Source organism: Manis javanica, chromosome 11, assembly GCF_040802235.1.
Source record: "Manis javanica isolate MJ-LG chromosome 11, MJ_LKY, whole genome shotgun sequence".
Classification (NCBI taxonomy): Eukaryota; Metazoa; Chordata; class Mammalia; order Pholidota; family Manidae; genus Manis; species Manis javanica.
The window spans coordinates 66,527,168-66,548,182 of record NC_133166.1 but is presented as its reverse complement, the minus strand read 5'-3'; the positions used below and the strand labels follow the sequence as shown (position 1 = coordinate 66,548,182).

At 43.7% G+C, this 21,015-nt stretch overlaps 1 protein-coding gene across 1 annotated transcript in view; it reads left to right on the top strand.

Moving 5' to 3' along the window:
• LRP4 (LDL receptor related protein 4) overlaps positions 1–21,015 on the top strand; it is a 55,839-nt gene that overhangs the window by 20,321 nt on the left and 14,503 nt on the right. Inside the window, exons 14-31 of the mRNA XM_017675105.3 lie at positions 603–820; positions 971–1,147; positions 1,534–1,656; positions 3,314–3,522; positions 3,688–3,769; positions 4,551–4,656; positions 5,454–5,655; positions 6,928–7,117; positions 7,205–7,336; positions 14,515–14,655; positions 15,032–15,118; positions 15,229–15,400; positions 16,023–16,185; positions 16,307–16,532; positions 16,893–17,196; positions 18,213–18,431; positions 18,601–18,735; positions 19,593–19,701. Coding sequence (XP_017530594.3) covers positions 603–820; positions 971–1,147; positions 1,534–1,656; positions 3,314–3,522; positions 3,688–3,769; positions 4,551–4,656; positions 5,454–5,655; positions 6,928–7,117; positions 7,205–7,336; positions 14,515–14,655; positions 15,032–15,118; positions 15,229–15,400; positions 16,023–16,185; positions 16,307–16,532; positions 16,893–17,196; positions 18,213–18,431; positions 18,601–18,735; positions 19,593–19,701 — 2,995 coding nt within the window. The remainder of the gene's footprint in view (positions 1–602; positions 821–970; positions 1,148–1,533; positions 1,657–3,313; positions 3,523–3,687; positions 3,770–4,550; positions 4,657–5,453; positions 5,656–6,927; positions 7,118–7,204; positions 7,337–14,514; positions 14,656–15,031; positions 15,119–15,228; positions 15,401–16,022; positions 16,186–16,306; positions 16,533–16,892; positions 17,197–18,212; positions 18,432–18,600; positions 18,736–19,592; positions 19,702–21,015) is intronic.

The window sequence follows — 21,015 nt, the reverse complement described above, 5'->3', positions numbered from 1 at the left end:
AAATGGCATAATATACATTAGAGAAGTTGTAGGTGTTTAGTATTTTTATTATTAGTTCATGGTATTAAGCTAATTAATAATAATAATTTTTATTATTAGAAAAAAGTCTCCTGCATTGGAAGTTCTTAGCCTCTGGCTTAGAAATTTTTAATGTATCAATTGAGGGGGGGTGTCCTCTAAGATCCAGGAGTTGTAGGTCATCTTGTTTTAGAAATAAAGTGTGTTTTTGTCTGTGTATAATTACAAAAGATAATCATACAGATTGTGACAAAGAAAAAGTGCCTGTGTCCTAATATTATACAGTATTGTCAATTCCATAAGGATTGGGATTTTTGCATTTTGTTCAGTGCTGCACTCCCAATGCCTAAGAGAGTGCCCTGTTCATAGCATATATACCAGAAAAAAATTGTTAATAAATGTCTTGTCTAAAAACATTTAAGTTCAAACATTTTAAAAAACACTCCATGGACCAAACAGCATGTGTCTCCTACCAGTTGGGGTCCCCTGAGTTAAATGGATAAAAGCTCCCTGCTTGATTACTATCCCAGTTACCTACCCTCCCTCTTCTGCTTGTCTCTCCATTTCCTTTTCTCCCTTTCTAGTACTATTTATTGGACAGACTGGGGCAACACTCCCCGCATCGAGGCCTCCAGCATGGATGGCTCTAGACGCCGCATCATCGCTGATACACATCTCTTCTGGCCCAATGGCCTTACCATTGACTATGCCGGGCGTCGTATGTACTGGGTGGATGCTAAGCACCATGTCATTGAGAGGGCCAATCTGGATGGGAGTCACCGCAAGGCTGTCATTAGCCAAGGTGAGGCCTTTCCTCCATTCTCCTCTATCTCTCATCCTCTTTACCTCATCTTGGCCCCTAGGAGCCTTAGCAGAAGGTGAGATTTGTGCAGTTGCCAGGCCTGTGCCCAGGGATTGTGTCTGAACCAAAGTCTCCCTGGACTTTCCCCAGGCCTCCCACATCCTTTTGCCATCACAGTGTTTGAAGATAGCTTATACTGGACAGACTGGCATACCAAGAGCATCAATAGTGCTAACAAATTTACTGGCAAGAACCAGGAGATCATTCGCAACAAACTCCACTTCCCCATGGACATCCATACCTTGCACCCCCAACGCCAGCCTACAGGTAAAAAACTACACACCTGGTAAACCTCTGGTGCTTCTGAGAATCTTCCCTGCAGGGGTCAATAGTTGCCACTGTTTCTGGCATGGAAATTTGAGGTTAGCACTGATATGGGCTAATTACTCTCTCTGTTGGACTTTTAGGGTAGTACAACATTGAGACAATCTGCTTCACTATCCCCATCTAATTCATGCAAAGATTTATAGAGCATCTCCTATGTGTCGAGTACTCACAGTGCTTATAGCTGGGGCAGATGTAAAATATAATAAGACACAGTTAGTGTCTCCAGGTCACTCACACCCTAGTTACACCTCTACTCACTAGCCTTGGGACCACCTCTGCCAACCTTTGGTCTTACCTGATCCTCTTGCTCTGGGCTCTTTGAGCAGGAAAAAACCACTGTGGGGACAACAATGGAGGCTGCACCCACCTGTGTCTGCCCAGTGGCCAGAACTACACCTGTGCCTGTCCCACTGGCTTCCGCAAGATCAGCAGCCACGCCTGTGCTCAGAGTAAGTGGGTCTGGGGCACCTGCCTCACGGGTGTGCCTTGTGAGGGTGGGTGGAAGGCGATGGGAGTAGGAATTCGAGGGATTGCACAGCATGGGTAAGAGTCAGGCTCCCCAGGTAACCCTTGGAGAGGAAGAACTTAAGAGGCTGAGAGCTCCTGTATCAAAGCCAAGGTCTGAGGGCTAAGGGTTCAGCAGTGGTTGCTGAAGGCTCAGTGACGCCACCCAGTTGTGTATGAATGGCTGCAACCAGCCTGTGTACCATTTCACCTGGTAGGATGCTTCATCTATAGGCAGCAAGAAGATTCCAGGCCCTTCTGGAAAGCAGGGGAAAGGTTTCCTATCTCTTAACTTTGAGCTATACCCTGTTAAAGATTTTCTTTCAGCCCCTAAACCAGAGAGCCAAGATTTGGTTTACTCATGATGCTCTGTATACATAGGCCCTGGATAAATATGTGTCTAAGGAAATGGGATTTCCTGGTTACTCCCTGAACTGGTACTTTAGGTTCCTTTAAGCTCCTGCAGGAGTAGTGCCTTGAGAGGGTGGCCCTGTCTAACTCAGAGCCACAGGCAACTTTTCCTAAAAATAGTCCAGAGATCTAGGGGTGATCCAGGCATATGGCACTACCAGCAAGGGGTTAGGAGTAATTCGTCACACATCAGCAGCTGCTCTTAATTACCACTGTGTACCCACTGACCCTCTTATCTCTGATTAAATTCAAGTCTCTTGGGATCTGGCTCCTTTCTAGAGAGTGAGTTTAGGGAAATTATTTAGAGGAACAGGGCAATATTCATTCAACACACATTGATGGAGAACCTGATTTCCTTGCTTTGTTTTGTCCCCAACTCTTATTGTTCTAGTGAGGTTAAGAGGTTTCCCCAGGAACCTCCCGTTAAGGGTTTCCCAGAGCTTAAAGGAAGGCAGGTGATAGTTAGGCAGGAAGTGCCTTTCCAGTCAGAAAAATACACTGGAAAATATTCAGACAGACCAGAATAGGGTCAAGGGACAGAGAAGAGCCAGCCAGAAAGAAGCTACATGTATAGGGAGTAGCCAGAGCTCCTTCTCTGGAGTCAGACCTGAGTTCAAGTCCCAGCTTCTTTGTAACCCAGGGATCCTGGACAAGATACTTGACCTTGGTTAACCTCAAGGTTGCTCATCTAGAAAATGACAATGAGAATACTATGGACCACAAAGGGTCACTATGAGAGTAAAGGAGACAGGGCAAAAAAAAAGCATGAAGTGCCCTCATTACTGGTCAACATTGCCAAGAGAAGAGCAAGAGGAAGGGGTCTAGATAATGAGTGGAGCTGCAGCAGCCCTGAATCAGAGGTCAGAGAGGTGGGGTGTGGGCTGATCTAGCCAGTGCACTGGAGGAGACTGAGCAAAGAAAGAGGAAAGTAGAGAAGGGACCGACAGACACTTAAACACGATGCACTTCTGGGCCCCAGGTGGAGTCTATTTCCATTTGATCCTAAGTCTGATGCTGTGCACATGGGCTTCCCAGTGCTCAACAGGGTCTGAGGTGTTAAGTGTAAGGGATAAAGGGCACCAGATCCCAGGAAATGTGATTGAACCAAGTATCACACAGGTGAGAGTCTGTGTCTGTCACTGTTTTTGGATGTAGAGCATTAAAAGAAGACCCCTTTCGGCCTTTGATCAGGTCTTGACAAGTTCCTGCTTTTTGCCCGAAGGATGGACATCCGTCGGATCAGCTTCGACACAGAAGACCTGTCTGACGATGTCATCCCACTGGCTGACGTGCGCAGTGCTGTGGCCCTTGACTGGGACTCCCGGGATGACTACATGTACTGGACAGATGTCAGCACTGACACCATCAGCAGGGCCAAGTGGGATGGAACAGGACAGGAGGTAGGGCCAAGTATGGGCCCAGGCCCTCAGGGAGAACAGAGATGGAAGGGTAGAATCCAACCTTTTCCTGGGTAAAGGCTTCCCTTACCTTTGCCAGTCTTGAGAATTGGTAAGGTTTGGGCCCCAGAGCTGAGGTGATTGTACAGCTTTGCTTCCTGCTTCCAGGTGGTAGTGGATACCAGTTTGGAGAGCCCAGCAGGCTTGGCCATTGATTGGGTCACCAACAAGCTGTATTGGACAGATGCAGGTATGTACAGGACAGCCGTGGTCTGGCTCTCTGGGATTCATCTTATTAAAATCCCAGACTTTAGTGGAAGGAGCCCAGTGCCCCTCTGAGACCACCTGTGTCTCAACCTGAAGTCCTAGATAGATCAAGCGTGGTGGGGCTGCTGCATAGCAAAGCTAGAAGCTCACATCTGAAGGTCTGGCATTTGCCAGTCAAATGACAGCTACTTCTGTTGTGGAGATGATGTTCAAGAATGTTTTGAGGCCTTTTCAGATACAGAAACTATGCCCTGTGGTTTTCCTTCCATCACTGTCTTAGTAAAACAGACTATTTCTTTTAGCCAGGTGAGTGTGGAAGGCAAGTGGAATGCCTTAAACCAGAGCTACTCAAAGTGTGGTCCCTGAACCAGCAGCATGAGCATTGCCTGGGAACTTCTTGGAGATGCAGATTCTTGGGCCCCACCCCAGGCCTGCTGAATCAGAATCCTCAGGGTTAGGTTCAGGAAACTGTGCTTTAAAAAGGTCCTCTAATTGTAGTGCCCACTAAAGTTTGAGAAACATTGTCTTAATTTATAAGACAGAGTGTTTGCTTGGGTGAAGAACGATTTGCTCTTTGAAGAAATGGAGCTGATTACATCCTTAAATTTCTTCTCAAAATTGGATTCACTAAATAGCCACTGCACATCTTTCACAGAATATGTCTTGAGAGTCCACTGTATGCCAGGTTCTGCACTGGGCATGGAATATAGTAGGGTGAATGACTGAAACTAGAGTTAATATCTTTGCCCCTTACTTCTTGATAGGTACAGACCGGATTGAAGTGGCCAACACAGATGGCAGCATGAGGACAGTACTCCTCTGGGAAAACCTTGATCGTCCCCGGGACATTGTGGTGGAACCCATGGGCGGGTGAGCACCTGCCCCTTTGGAACAAGCTCCACCCACCCTCCAGATCTGAGCGCTAGAGAGAAATCTAGAGGTTAGCGAGAGTGGCCAAATCTTATGGGTACACAAAGACAGCAAGGCAGCAGAAACCACAGGCAACTCAATCTCCTTGGTAGACAAGGAAACCTATTAATTTTTCATCCTTTTTTTTTTATCTGCTTACAAAAGTAACTTATTGTTTAAAAATAAACAAATCTGTAGAAAGTGAAGATTCCCTCTCCAGCAATAACCGTTTGTTAACTATTTAGGGTATTCCAGATTTTCTTCATGTATACATACATTTGTTTGTAGTGGTGGTTTTGGTTATACAGCAATGGCATACTGTTTTGTAACTTGCGTTTTTTTTTAACTTGGCTGTGTGTCTTGGATATCTTTCCATTTGCTAATATAGATCTACTTTGTACTTCTTAGTGACTATATAAAATTCTGTTAAATTTATGTACCATAATTATTTAATCCATCTAGTCAAGGAAGCATTTCTTATTACCTATCCTAATTTGCCCTCTTTCTTTATTCCCAAACAGGCCTTATTTGCTAAATATTCCTTGAGCCATTGGGCTCTGCCTTTATTAAAACTCTGGGGTGCCTTTGATAGTGATAGAAGATACAAGACTTTCAGAGGCAGTTCTGAGCCCAGGATAGAGCTGGGAATTGAGGCAGGGGCCTGGGACAGCTATTGCACACAGAAACCCTGAAACTCTAGGCACCCGGAATTCCCACTGGGTGTTCACTTGTATAAGACCTCTCTTACCTGTGCCCAGGTACATGTATTGGACTGACTGGGGTGCAAGCCCCAAGATTGAACGAGCTGGTATGGATGCCTCGGGTCGCCAGATCATCATCTCTTCCAATCTGACCTGGCCTAATGGATTAGCTATTGACTACGGGTCCCAGAGGCTTTACTGGGCTGATGCTGGCATGAAGACAATTGAATTTGCTGGGCTGGATGGCAGCAAGAGGAAGGTAAGGGTGGCACTGAGGCCTCTTCCCACAACCCTGCCAAACTCCAGGACAACACTCCCTGGCTGGCAGCTAACAGGATCTAGGAAGACCCAGGGGTGACGGGACTGTCATGGGGCATGTGCTGTGACTACCTTCCAGGGCTGGGGGTTGGGGTGGGGGCAGGGAGCCTTGTTGTTTGATGATGAAAGGAAACCAGGGATTTGTGTGGATTGTGGACTGGCAGTGTAAGTGCACAGACTTCCCTAATAACCATCACAACTTAATCACCAACTACATACTAAACCCAGGATCCCTCCATTTTTGTTATTGTTTGTTGGTACAATTTCAAGTTTACAGAAAAGTTGTAAGAACAGTCAAAAGAATCAATAACATTTTGCCACACTGTTGTAACATTCTCATTCTATCTATACAATATGTACATGCATATTATTACTTTTCTGAACCACCTGAGATTAACTTGGAGACATCCTGCCCTTGACCCCAAATTATTCCAGATCATATTTCCTAAGAACAAGAAATTGTGTAATGTAACCCTAACACAATTATCAAAATCAGGAAATTTGACATTGATACTTTGTTACTGTCTAGTCCACATCCACATTCAAGTTCACCACCAATTATCCAATAATATACTTTATAGATTAAAAAAATTTTTTTAGCCTAGGATCCAATCCCAGATCACAGTTATGTTTAGTCATGTCTCCAAAAAGAGACATGATTACTCTTTCATCTCTAATCTGGAATACTTCTTCAGAATTATTTATCCCATCTAGTCAAAGAAATAATTCTTTTCTGTGTCTTTCCTGAACTTTGCGTTTTTAAAGAGTTAATGCCAGTTATTTTTTAGGATGTCCCTTAATTTGTCTGATGTGTCCTTGTGATTAGATTCAGATTATGTGTTTAGGGCAGGAATACTACATTCAATAGAGTCATGTTCTGAGTTCTCAGTGTGTCTACTTGAGTAGGCACAGATGTTGGTTTGTCCCATTATTATATTAATTTTGTGTAGATAAAGTGGTGTCCACTGTGAAGTTGCTGTTTTTCATTTTGTAACGAATACAATCATCACACAATCCTTGGAGCCAGGCACTGGCATGATCATATCACTGGTTGGCAGACCAAGGCTCAGAGAGATTTACCAGCTCTTGCTCAAGGTCATACGGCAGGTGGTAGTGGCAGAACTACAGTCTGACTCCATGCCTGAGCTCTTGGCTGCTGCTCTGTACAGTCAGACCTTGCTAATGGATGACCCAAGTGCTGGGGCCCTGGCAGGTGCTGATTGGAAGCCAGCTACCTCACCCATTTGGGCTAACCCTGTATGGAGAGCGCATCTATTGGACTGACTGGCAGACCAAAAGTATACAGAGTGCTGACCGGCTGACAGGGCTGGACCGGGAAACCCTGCAGGAGAATTTGGAGAATCTTATGGACATCCATGTCTTCCACCGACGGCGGCCCCCAAGTGAGCATGCCTTACTCTGCACTGGCTTCTCCTTGGCCTTCCTCTGCTGTATCCTCCCCACTTACCCCTTTTTTCCTCCCTACCTAGTGTCCACACCATGTGCCTTGGAGAATGGTGGCTGCAGCCATCTGTGTCTTCGGTCCCCAAATCCAAATGGCTTCAGCTGTACCTGCCCTACAGGTATCAACCTGATGACTGATGGCAAGACATGTTCACCCGGTGAGTCTAAGCATCACAGACCTGGATAGAGCCTCTCTAGAAGGGGCAGTGGCTCTCTTCCTATGTTGCATGAACTCTAGTGTAGTATGACAAACCATAAATCCTGGTGCTTTTAGAGGCTTAGGGGAGACAAAGAACTTTTAGAAAAGAGGAGAGGTCCAAGGGAGCAGACAGACAGGATTAGAGGCAGGGCCCCATTAGTTTTTTTTTGTTTGTTTGTTTGTTTGTTTTAATAGTACTTTCTTTTATTAAGGTATCATTGATATACACTCTTATGAAGGCTTAACAAGAAAATCAATGTGGTTATTAAATTCACCCTTATTATCGAGTCCCCCTCATACCCCATTGCAGTCACTGTCCATCAATGTAGTAAGATGCCACAGAGCCGCTATTTTTCTTCTCCTAACTACACTGTCTTCCCCGTGACCCTACATATGCCATGTGTACCAATCATGATACCCAACAAGCCCCTTCTCCCTCCCTCCCTCCCCACCTGCCCTCCCCAGTCTCTTCCCTTTGGTAACCACTAGTCCCTTCTTGGAGTCTGTGAGCTGTGAGTCTGCTGCTATTTTGTTCCTTCAGTTTTGCTTCGTTGTTATACTCCATAAATGAGGGAAATCATTTGGTATTTGTCTTTCTCTGCCTGACTTATTTCACTGAGCATAATACCCTGTAGCTCCTTCCATGTTATTGCAAATGGTAGGATTTGTTTTCTTTCTTATGGCTGAATAGTATTCCACTGTGTATATGTACCAAATCTTTATCCATTCATCTGTTGATGAACACTTAGGTTGATTCCATATCTTGGCTATTGTAAATAGGGCTGCAGTAAACATAGGGGTGCATATGTCTTTTTGAATCTTAGAAGTTTTTTCTTTGGGTAAATTCATAAGCATGGAATCCCTGGGTCAAATGGTATTTCTGTTTTTAGTTTTTTGAGGAACCTCCGTATTGCTTTCTGCAATGGTTGAACTACTTTACATTCCCACCAGCAGTGTAGGAGGGTTCCCTTACTCTGCATCCTCGCCAGCATTTGTTGTTCCTAGGGTTTTCTATGTTGGCCATCCTAACTGGTGTGAGGTGATATCTCATTGTGGTTTTAATTTGCATTTCCCTGATAATTAGTGATATGGAGCATGTTGGCCATCTGAATTTCTTCTTTGGAGATGTGTGTTCATATCCTCTGCCCATTTTTTAATAGGGTTATTTGCTTTTTGGGTGTTGAAGCATGTGAATCCTTTATATATTTTGGATGTTAACCCTTGTTGGATATGTCATTTTTGTTCTGCTGATGGTGTCCTTTGCTGTACAGAAGCTTTTAGCTTGATGTAGTCCCATTTGTTCATTTTTTATTTTGTTTCCCTTGCCTGAGGAGATGTGTTTGGAAAAAAATTGCTCATGTTGATATTCAAGAGATTTTGCCTACATTTTCTTCTAAGAGTTTTATGGTTTCATGACTTACATTCAGGTATTTAATCCATTTTGAGTTTACTTTTGTGTATGGGGTTAGACAATAGTCCAGTTTCATTCACTTGCATGTAGCTGTCCAGTTTTGCCAACACAAGCTGTTGAAGAGGCTGTTATTTCCCCATTGTTTATCCATGGATCCTTTATCATATTTTAATTGACCATATATGCTTGGGTTTATATCTGGGCTCTGTTCCATTGGTCCATAGCTCTATTCTTATGACAGTACCAAATTGTCTTGATTACTGTGGCTTTTTAGTAGAGCTTGAAGTCGGGGGGCATAATCTCCCCCACTTTATTCTCCCTTCTCATAATTGCTTTGGCTATTCGGGGTCTTTTGTGGTTCCATATGAATTTTAGAACTATTTGCTCTAGTTCATTGAAGAATGCTGTTGGTATTTTGATAGGGATCACATTGAATCTGTAGATTGCTTTAGGCAGGATGGCCATTTTTACAATATTAATTCTTCCTATCCAAAAGCATGGGATGAATTTCCATTTGTTAGTGTCCTCTTTAATTTCTCTTCAGAGTGTCTTGTAGTTTTCAGGTATAGGTCTTTCACCTTTTTGGTTAGGTTTATTCCTAGGTATTTTATTCTTTTTGATGCAGTTGTGAATGGAACTGTTTTCTGATTTCTCTTTCTGCTAGTTCATCGTTAGTGTATAGGAATGCAACAGATTTCTGTGTATTAATTTTGTATCCTACAATGTTGCTGAATTCAGATAGTAGATCTAGTGGTTTTGGAGTGGATCCTTTAGGGTTTTTTATATACAATATCATGTCATCTGCAAACAGGGACACTTTAACTTCTTCCTTACCAATCTGGGAGCCTTTTATTTCCTTGTGTTGTCTGATTGCTGTGGCTAGGACCCCCAGAACTATGTTGAATAAAAGTGGGGAGAGTGGACATCCTTCTTGTGTTTCCAAGGAAAAGCTTTCAGCTTCTCGTTATTAAGTATAATGTTGACTGTGGGTCTGTCATACATGGCCTTTATTATGCTGAGGTACTTGCCCTCTATACCCATTTTGTTGAGAGTTTTTATCATGAATGGATGTTGAATTTTGTTGAATGCTTTTTCAGCATCTATGGAGATTATCATGTGGTTTTTGTCCTTCTTTTTGTTAATGTGGTGGATGATGCTGATGGATTTTCGAATGTTGTACCATCCTTGCATCCCTGGAATAAATCCTACTTGATGATGATGGATGATCTTTTTAATGTATTTTTGAATTCGGTTTGCTAAATATTTTGTGGAGTATTTTTGCATCTATGTTTATCAGGGATATTGGTCTGTAATTTTCTTTTTTTGTGGTGTCTTTGCCTGGTTTTGGTATTAGAGTGATGCTGGCCTCACAGAATGAGTTTGGAATTATTCCCTCTTCTTCTACTTTTTGAAAAACTTTAAGGAGGATGGGTATTAGGTCCTCACTAAATGTTTGATAAAATTCAACGATGAAGCCATCTGGACTAGGAGTTTTGTTCTTAGGTAGTTTTTTGTTTACCAGTTCAGTTTTATTGCTGGTAATTGGTCTATTCAGATTTTCTGTTTCTTCCTGGATCACCTTTGGAAGGTTGTATTTTTCTAGAAAGTTGTCCATTTCTTCTAAGTTATCCAGTTTGTTACCATGTAATTTTTCATAGTATTCTCTCATAAATCCATAGTGATTTTTCCTTTCTCATTTTTTATTGTGTTTATGTGTATAGACTCTTTTTTTCTTGATAAGTCTGACTAGGGGTTTATCTATTTCATTTATTTTCTCGAAGAACCAGCTCTTGCTTTCATTGATTCTTTCTATTGTTTTATTCTTCTTGATTTTATTTATTTCTGCTCTAATCCTTATTATGTGCCTCCTTCTGCCTACTTTGGGCCTCATTTGTTCTTCTTTTATAGTTTTGTTAATTGTGTGTTTAGACTGTTCATATTGGATTGTTCTTCTTTCCTGAGGTAGGCCTGTATTGCAATTTACTTCCCTCTTAGCATGGCCTTCACTGCATCCCACAGATTTTGGGGTGTTGAATTATTGTTGTCATTTGTCTCCAAATATTGCTTGATCTCTGTTTTTATTTGGTCATTGATCCATTGATTATTTAGGAGCATGTTATTAAGCCTCCCTGTGTTTGTGGGCTTTTTCATTTCTTTGTGTAATTTATTTCTAGTTTTATACCTTTGTGGTCTGAGAAGCTGGTTGGTAAAATTTCAATTTTTTAAAATTTACTGAGGTTCTTTTTGTAGCCTAGTATGTGATCTGTTCTTGAAAATGTTCTGTGTGCCCTTGAGAAGAATGTGTATCCTGTTGCTTTTGGATGGAGTGTTCTGTAGATGTCCATCAGGGCCATCTGGCCTAATACCATTGTTCAGTGCCTCTGTCTCCTTACTTATTTTCTGTCTGGTTGATCTGTCCTTTGGAGTGAGTGGTGTGTTGAAGTCTTAAAATGAATGCATTGCATTCTATTTCCCCTTATAATTCTGTTAGTATTTGTTTCACATATGTTGGTGCTCCTGTGTTGGATCCATAGACATTTATAATAGTTATATCCTCTTGTTGACTGACCCATTTACCATTATGTAATGCCCTTCTTTGTCTCTTGTGACTTTCTTTGTTTTAAAGTCTATTTTGTCTAATACAAGTATTGCAACTCCTGCTTTTTTCTCCCTGTTAGTTCCATGAAATATCTTTTTCCATCTCTTCATTTTCAGTCTGTGTATGTCTTTGGGTTTGAAGTGAGTCTTTTCTAAGCAGCATATAGATGGGTCTTGTTTTTTTATCCATTCAGTGACTGCATGTCTTTTGATTGGTGCATTCAGGCCATTTGCATTTAAGGTGATTGTTGATACATGTGTACTTATTGCTATTGTAGGCTTTAGATTCATGGTTACCAAAGGTTCAAGGATAATGCCCTTACTATCTAATGGTCTAATTTAACTCAGTTAGTATGGTATTACAAACACAACCTAAATGTTCTTTTTTTTCCCTCATTTTTCTTCCTCCTCCTTTCTTTATATATTAAGTATCACATTCTGTATTCTTTGTCTGTCCTGTGATTGACTTTGGGGGTAGTTGGTTTGATTTTGCTTCTGCTTAATAACTAATTCTTGTACTTTCTTTACTGTGGTTATATTTCCCCTGTTGACAGCTGTTTAGCCTTAGCAACACTTCCATCTATAGCAGTCCCTCCAAAATATACTGTAAAGGTAGTTTGGGAGGTAAATTCTCTCACCTTTTGCTTACCTGAAAATTGTTTAATATCTCCTTCAAATTTAAATGATAATATTGCCAGGTAGAGTGTTCTTAGTTGGAGGTCTTTCTGTTTCATTGCATTAAATATATCATGCCACTCCCTTGTGGCCTGTAAGGTTTCTTCTGGGAAGTCTGATGATAGCCTGATGGGTTTTTCTTTGCATGTGATCTTTTTTCTCTCTCTAGCTGTTTTGGAAGTCTGTCCTTATTCTTGATATTTGCCATTTTAATTATTATATGTCTTGGTGTTGTTTTCCTTGGGTCCCTTGTGTTGGGAAATCTGTGTACCTCCATGGCCTGAGAGACTACCTCATTCCCCCGATTGGGGAAGTTGTCAGCAATTACCTCCTCAAAGACACTTTCTATCCCCTTTCTCTCTCTTCTTCTTCTGGTACCCCTATAATACAAATATTATTCTGTTTGGATGAGTCACCCAGTTCTCTCAATATTCTTTCATTCCTAGAGATCCTCTTTTCTCTCTTTTCCTCAGCTTCTTTGTATTCCTCTTTTCTAATTTCTATTCTATTTACCATCTCTTTTACTATATCTAATCTGCTTTTAAATCCCTCCATTGTATGTTTCATTTCAGATATGAAATTTCTTTTTGATTGAAATTCCATCCTAAATTCATCCCTGAGTTCTTGAATATTTTTCTGTACCTACATGAGCATGTTTATGATTTTTATTTTGAACTCTCTTTCTGGAAGATTGGTGAGTTCAGTTTCACTTGGTGCTTTTTCTGGTGTTTATGAGATTTTGGGTTGAACCAGGTTCCTTGGACATTTCATATTTGTATGTGGTGCCTTCTAGTGCCCAGAAACTCTGCTCTCTGAAGCTGCTCAGCCCCTGGAGTGATGTTGGGTGTTGCACTGGAGTGACACTGGTGCCTGGGGGGAGGAATGAGCTGTTTCCTGCTTACTGACTGCAGCGCCTGGCTCCACTGTCAAAACCAGTGGGCCAGGCATACAGGTGTAAGCCTCTATGCTCTGCATTTGTAGCCGCTGTAGGCATGGCCTCCCTCCGGCTGGCCTGATGCCAGGACAGGGACTACCAGTTTGCACTGGTGCCAGCAGGCCAGGAGGAAGGTACAGCAGGCTATGTATCACAGTGGAGGCCTTGGGGCTGAGTAGCCAGCCAGGGGCATGGAGTGCCTAAAGCTCTTGAAAGTTCCTAACCTTCTGGGCAGAGTGCGCCCAGACGACCTTGTCCACTTATCCCTTCTCCTGAGCAGCAATCTCTGGGCAATCTCTGCTCCTTCAGCAACGCTCTTGCTGCTAGGAAGTGTCTCAGATTGCCTCCCTTTCCTTTGTCCCAGAGCAGCCAGATGCCTGTCCTCCACAAACAGCTCGAATCTCAATCTCTCCAAGTTTTACACCTGTCTTAGCTTTCCAATCCCACTAATCTCCAGAGTAGCATGCAATGTAGGTTTGTGCTCCCAAAGCAGATCTCCAGAGCTGGGTGTTCAGCAGTCCTAAGCTTCCACCCCCTCCCCACTCAGTTTCTCTTCCTCCCACTGGTGAGCTGGGGTTGGGGAAGGGCTTGGGTCCCGCTGGATCAAGGCCTTGGTATGCTACCCTTTTTTGTGAGGTCTGCTCTGTTCTCCAGGTTATATGCAGTCTGGCGCAGCCTTCTTTCCTGTTGCTATTTTACAATTAGTTGTATTAACTGTATTTTCATAATATATGTGGTTTTGGAAGGAGTTTTCTATCTCACCTCTCACACCACCATCTTTAAACTCCAGGGCCACATTAGCTTTATGGTGTATTCATGTATATTAGAAAATGATACTCCTTTGTCTTGTACTTCACTTTCTTCTGATGGAAAATTGTCAAAATATACTGATTCAGTTAGAATAAGTCACTTTAGTTCTATCTGACCAAAATCAGTACAATAAAATATTAAGACATATGCTATCTACAGTATAATGGTACCCCTGTTGGATGTGGTACTTTTGTCAATATACAATTGGTACAACCTATGTGACAGCCCTAATTGGAAGGTCCCAGAAGCAGGACCTGGCTGCCCAGATGTCAGAAGGGGATGCTGGTATGCCATATTTGAACCCTAACTCTCTAGGGAATTTGAGTGAGAAAGGAGCTATGAATTGCACCTCCCAGATTGTAGGAAAAGCCTTTTTCAGCTTAACATGAAGTTTCTTCAAGTTGTGGTAAAAGGTCCTCCAAAGAGGTCACTTCTGTAATATAAGTAAAGACCTATCATTTATTACTATGTGTCAGAGCCATGCTAAGTGCTTTCTGTACATGATCTCTTAATCCTACAACCACCCTGCTATTGTGTTCATTTTACACATGATGGAACTGAGACTAAAACAATTTAAATAACTTGTCCAGCATCACACAATGAGAAACTAATAGAGACAGGGCATGTACTTCAGTTTGCCTTACTTCAAATCCTCTTAGTGGCTGTTCTAGGGTGACTGTCCTCTTTCCTTCTCTCCCAACCTGGGCAGGCATGAATAGTTTCCTCATCTTCGCCAGGAGGATAGATATACGCATGGTCTCCTTGGACATCCCTTACTTCGCCGATGTGGTGGTACCTATCAATATCACCATGAAGAACACCATTGCCATTGGCGTGGATCCCCGGGAAGGTCTGTGTGACCCTCCCTTCCCTCTTGGCCCTCTGCCCCTGCCCTACAGCAACAGCTATCCTTCCTTGCTCACCACCTTTGCCTCCTATTAAGAGCCTAGAGTCACTCCCCCTCCCCCTTTTCTCTGGCACAGCCCCAGCCCCTGCACTGTTCTCTATAGCACTTCCTAATTAGTTATGAGGGTATGACTTGAGGCCTTCCTCTCCATCTCTGCCAAGAGCTCTCCTATTATGATATTTCTGCATGTCCATTAACTTTCTCTGCTAGAGGATATAGGGTTCTCTGAGGTGCTCTGTTGCCTCAGGGCATGAATCAGCTGTGTGTGTCCCTTCCTGGGGAGGTGAGGGTCCAGGCTAAGCAAAGCCTCCCTTTCTAGGAAAAGTGTACTGGTCAGACAGCACACTGCATAGGATCAGCTGTGCCTATCTGGATGGCTCACAGCATGAGGACATCATCACCACAGGTGGGTCTTGCTCCCAGCCCAGGGGCCACCTGTGTAGCTACAGAGCTGGGGAAATATCCCATCTGTTTTAAGGCAGCAGCCAGTGTGCTCTCTTGACTTCATGCCTGCAGGGCTGCAGACCACAGATGGGCTCGCAGTGGATGCCATTGGCCGGAAAGTGTATTGGACAGACACCGGAACCAACCGGATTGAAGTGGGCAACCTGGATGGTTCCATGCGGAAAGTGTTGGTGTGGCAGAACCTTGACAGCCCCCGGGCCATTGTACTGTATCATGAGATGGGGTGAGAGCTAGCTCTGGGGCTCTGGGCAGCAGGATAGGCCAGCTCAGCTGGGGATCTGGTTGGGGTGAAGGGGGAAAATGGAGAGTAAGCATGCTTTGCAGAAGCACCAAGACCGAGCTCCCTGGAGCTGCTGCACTCCCTTATGACTTAAATCAGGGTGGCAGTATAGTGTAGAGTTTAAAAGCATGAGCCTTGGAGACAGAATTCCAGTATTCAAATTCCTTCACCACTTATTAGCTGTATCTATCAGTTTGGGTTCAGTACTTCATCCATCTGAGCTTCCTCACCTATAAATGGAGGCAATAGGGAAAATGCATACCTTATGGCTCTTATGAGAATTACATGAGATATACATGGAAAGCACTTTTAAATTGTGGTAAAATGTAACATAAAATTGACCCCTTAGCCATTTTAAGAGTAAGACTCAGTAGTATTAAGTATTTCACATTGTTGTGAAACAGATCTCCCAAATTTTTTCATCTTGCAAATCTGAAAGCCTATACTCATTAAACAACTCCCTTTTTTTGCATGTAAAATACTCTTCTTGGTGCCTGGCCTGTTGTGAGTACTTGTAATATATAAGAGCTGTGGGAATAACTGGCCAGTGTTCTTCCTTGCCCAGGTTCATGTACTGGACAGACTGGGGGGAGAACGCCAAGTTAGAGAGATCTGGAATGGATGGCTCTAATCGGAGCGTGCTCATCAACAACAACCTGGGATGGCCCAATGGACTGACTGTGGACAAGGCCAACTCCCAATTGCTCTGGGCTGATGCACACACCGAGGTGAGAGTACTGCTCCTGCTGTGTCCCAGAGGCCTGGGAGGACAGGAGAGTACCGATCAGGATCTCCACTGAGAGCTCCAATCTACTGATAGCCACCCATCACCCTTTCCTTCCTCTACAGCGAATTGAGGCCACCGACCTGAATGGTGCCAATCGTCATACACTGGTGTCACCTGTGCAGCACCCTTATGGCCTTACCCTGCTCAAATCCTATATCTACTGGACTGACTGGCAGACCCGTAGCATCCACCGTGCCGACAAGAGTACGGGCAGCAATGTCATCCTGGTGAGGTCCAACCTGCCAGGTCTCATGGACATCCAGGCTGTGGACCGGGCACAGCCACTGGGTGAGAAGACCCTCTAGGTCTGTGAGCCAGAGCGTCTGGCTTTCTGAGGGTATCTCAACATCAGAGATACATGCAGGGCACAGAGATTCCTTTACTATCACAGAGACAGGGACCTGCCTAAGTGTCCTACAGGATTAGGCTGTGTTCCTCTGGGCATTGCTGGAACTACAACTGCATGTTGCTGTCACCTTCAAAGGACTCCTGGAGAGAAACACCCCTTGACCTTCTACCTCATTCATGCCAGGCACTGAATCCTGTCATTTAGAGCAGCAGAGAATCAGACATAAGAAACTATGCCTGTGTAAGATTCAGACAATATTCTAGGCTGGGTGTCAAAGCTCGTGTTTCTCTCTTCACCAGGTTTTAACAAGTGTGGCTCGAGAAACGGTGGCTGCTCCCACCTCTGCTTGCCACGGCCCTCTGGCTTCTCCTGTGCCTGCCCTACTGGCATCCAGCTGAAGGGAGATGGGAAGACCTGCAATCCCTCTCCTGAGACCTATCTGCTCTTCTCCAGCCGAGGCTCCATCCGGCGAATCTCCCTGGACACCAGCGACCACACAGATGTGCACGTACCTGTTCCTGAGCTCAACAATGTTATCTCCCTAGACTATGACAGTGTGGATGGAAAGGTGTATTACACGGACGTGTTCCTGGATGTTATCAGGTATCTGAAATCTCCAGAGAACACAGACTTACTTTCAATCCCTGACGGGTGAGGTTATGGTCTCCACTGACTTCTAAGGGGACTGAGTAATTTGGCAGCATGGATGGTGAGTTCTGATCCTGACTTGTTTGCTTTATAGTATCATTACTTGCAGCAGTTTCCAACTTTTGGTTTTTTGTTTATTTAAAGATTAGTGAAGCCCAGTATGTAAAACAAACAAACAGATAAAGTCAGGCTGGGGGCCTTCTACTCCTGTCATTGGGCCCTGCAGGGACTCCAAGTATTCCTAAGACTCATTGATGAGTAGGCCATATAGTTAAAGCATGTATCTGTACTATAACACAGGAGCCCTGGCCAAATGTCAAGACTTGTAGTTGTTCACAAGGTCATGTTTTTCTTAAATATTTTTTGTTTTATTTTAATTTTTATTATTCTTTCAATTTTTACCCCAACACGGTTGAAGAATGTGATGCCCTGCTACAACCAAGATGGGTTTAGCATGGCAGAGATTCTCATGTGGAGACAAGGACATTCCCCTTAGCTCTCTCTGAGGGGTATATTAGACTCTCATGGTGGGGCAGGTGGGCATATGTAGTTTGGAGGTATCCCCCACCTGATTCTGATATGTTCCCTATCCTGAGTTTGAATTCCCTAGTCTAAGACTTCTGTAAAAATGCACAGGTAGGTTTTGAGAAGTCTGCCTTTCTTATAGTCACCACTTAGCAATCCTTGTCTCTTCCCTAAGGTATATGGGTAATTATTAACTGGTCTTCTGCAAGACATGGGCCTAAACACCCACTATTTATAGCAGGAAGCACTGTTTTCCCAGTAACTTATTAATTCTGCAAATAGTTTGACTCTGCTGTGCTGGATGCTGAGGAATGTACTCATAGATGTGTGGCCTCTGCTCCTATGGAGCTTAGAGTCTAGTGGTGATCCAATTATGGGAATGTGGATTAAGGGAGTTTCAGTCTATTGCTGGTCAATCTGGTTAATCATCCAACTCTGTTCCCAAGGAGAGCAGACCTGAATGGCAGCAATATGGAGACAGTGATTGGGCATGGGCTGAAGACCACTGATGGGCTGGCAGTGGACTGGGTGGCCAGGAATCTGTATTGGACAGACACAGGCCGAAATACCATTGAAGCATCAAGGCTCGATGGTTCCTGCCGCAAAGTGCTGATCAACAACAGCCTGGATGAGCCTCGGGCCATTGCTGTTTTCCCCAGGAAGGGGTAAGTTTATGGCCACCAGAAAGGAGACCCAGGGAAAAAAGCCTGGTGAAGAGGCCCTAGGAGGATGCCTATGTATTAATGTTACCATTGTGTCCCCTGTATTTCAATATCGGGGTGCTGTCTTCCCTTGGCACCATTCCTTGATAATGATGGTACTGTTGTATCTCAGGTACCTCTTCTGGACAGATTGGGGCCATATTGCCAAGATTGAGCGGGCGAATATGGACGGCTCTGAACGGAAGGTCCTCATCAACACAGACCTGGGTTGGCCCAATGGACTTACCCTGGACTATGATACTCGCAGGTGGGAATCCTGTCCCAAACAGCCTCCTGCAGATTGGGTGGGCAGAGGAGAGGATGGTTGAGACTGAGGTAAGGAAAACAAAAAGATAGAAAGCTCCTTGGTAGCTAAGGAAGAGAAAGCAGTAAGAAGTATGCAGGAACATATTTTTAGAACAGGGGTTCCTGAGTCATTCCTCAACCCTCAAATGGGTTTTGTTGTTAGTTTACAAGTTTTTAATTTGAGTGTCTTCAGCAGAGCATGTCCTCTGGCTAGACTACAGGTTTTACAACCCCACCCCCCAATCCAGTTAAGGGCTGATTTTTCAAATTTGTTACTCTTCTGATCCCTTCAGACACTGGAATTTGCAACTCCTTGTCTAGAGAAAATGCTAGAAGGCAGGGTAAGAGGATACAAGGGGTTCTGAAGCAGTCAGTTCCCCTACTGCCTCCAGAGGAAGGAAAAGGAATCAAAGTCACCTGGAGAGTTGGAACGGAGAAGAGGAATACCCTCTTCATTTAACCTCAGTGAAGTCCTTGTAAATCGAGTTTTCTGCTTGAAGAGTATTCATGAGAATGTGGGCTTAGATTCTTGGGTAGGAGTCAAAAGGTGATCAGTTGCTGTAGATGAAATTGGTGGTGGCTCCTCTGAGTCATTAGACTTGCTACCCCTCCCCAGAGCAGTGCTGGCTTCCCCACTTGAGTCACCAACTTCCTCTCTTAAGCTTAGGGACTCACTATGACCTCCCATCAAGGGTGCTTCTTGGCACTCACAGCACCTGCCAATTCAGTGCAGGGAGGGACAGATAGCTCTTTAGGGCAAAGGCCTGGGCTCCTTGGCAGGCACTTTGAGCAGCCATCCTTCTCTCCTTTCCTTCACAGGATCTACTGGGTAGATGCACATCTGGACCGGATTGAGAGCGCTGACCTCAATGGGAAGCTACGGCAGGTCTTGGTCAGCCACGTATCCCACCCCTTTGCTCTCACTCAGGTACTGGCTCAGAAGAGAGGTAACTAAACCTCCTTGATGGGGGTGTTTCCTTGGGGTTCCAAGTTAGCAGTCTCAGCCCTAGTTGCTACTCAGCAGGCATACTATGGAATCTCACTTTAGGGGTATTTCCTGGGTCCTGAAGCCTTGCCATCATGTGCCCTGCTGCTCCTGCCCCACTGCTTCATGTCCTAGCATTTGAAGGAGTCATTCTCAAAGACAGGTTTCTGGGTCCTGGATATGAAGAATCTGCCTCATGAGTGTTGGGCCCAGCAATATGCATTTAAAGTTTCCTAGTTGATCCTAATGCTGTGGTCCCAACATCCAAGCTCAGACAGCCCACTTATTGGCAGTAGGGCGGAATAGCTAAGAGCCAGTGTTTTAAGGCAGTCAGCCAGTCATTAAGTATTTATTAAGTACCTTCAACATACCAGCTCTGTGGATTCAAGTTCTGTCATCAAGTGACTACAGCTTTGGAAACATACTGAACTTCTCTAAGCTTCCCTTACCTGTATAATAAATGAGTTTAATAATAGTCTACTCCTGAAATATACACAAAGCATTAGCACAGTACATGGTATTCAATACTTTTTCCAATCATTTTAATTCTTACTGGCTGCCATTTTTGAGAGTTCTAACACTGTGAAATAATTCAAGGAAGTAAAAGAGGAGATGTACCAAGCCTGGGGCCAAAACAGGAATTGTCAGTCATTTAAAAATCTTTGTCCTGTTTTGACAAAGGGACTTATCTATATTCTATATGTAATAGATATGATATATCTATATTGTATTCCACTTAACTATATTCTGCATTAGATCCTAACAACTAATAAGATTTTGGCTTGCTTAATGATAGGTCGTCCCCATACTGCAAATGTAAAACTCCAGGATATTGAATATGGTTTTTCAATCTGTAAGTTTCCCCTGGGGTTTCTGATGTACACTGAGGGGTGGTAAGGTAACCACCTATGTTGCTCCTCCCCACCCCTAGCTGAGAATCTCAGGATCACTGTATCAGAAGACAGCAGCCCTCAGAAGTAACCAGCAGATTTGGGCTAGGACTCTGAAGGGAGGGCCCTGAAGAATAGGGACCTTATAAGGACCCCCCAATTTATTCCTATATGCTAGATTTGAGAACTCATTCATTGAGCCACTCAGTCAACTGACTGAGGATTAAGTGTTAGTGCTGGAAATTGAGAGATAAATGAAATACATTCTTATCTTTGAAGAACTTAATCTGATACAACACACAGACATGTAAACAAATGACTGTAGAGTGTCAAAACTTACTTATGGAAGTGAGGACAAGGTATACAT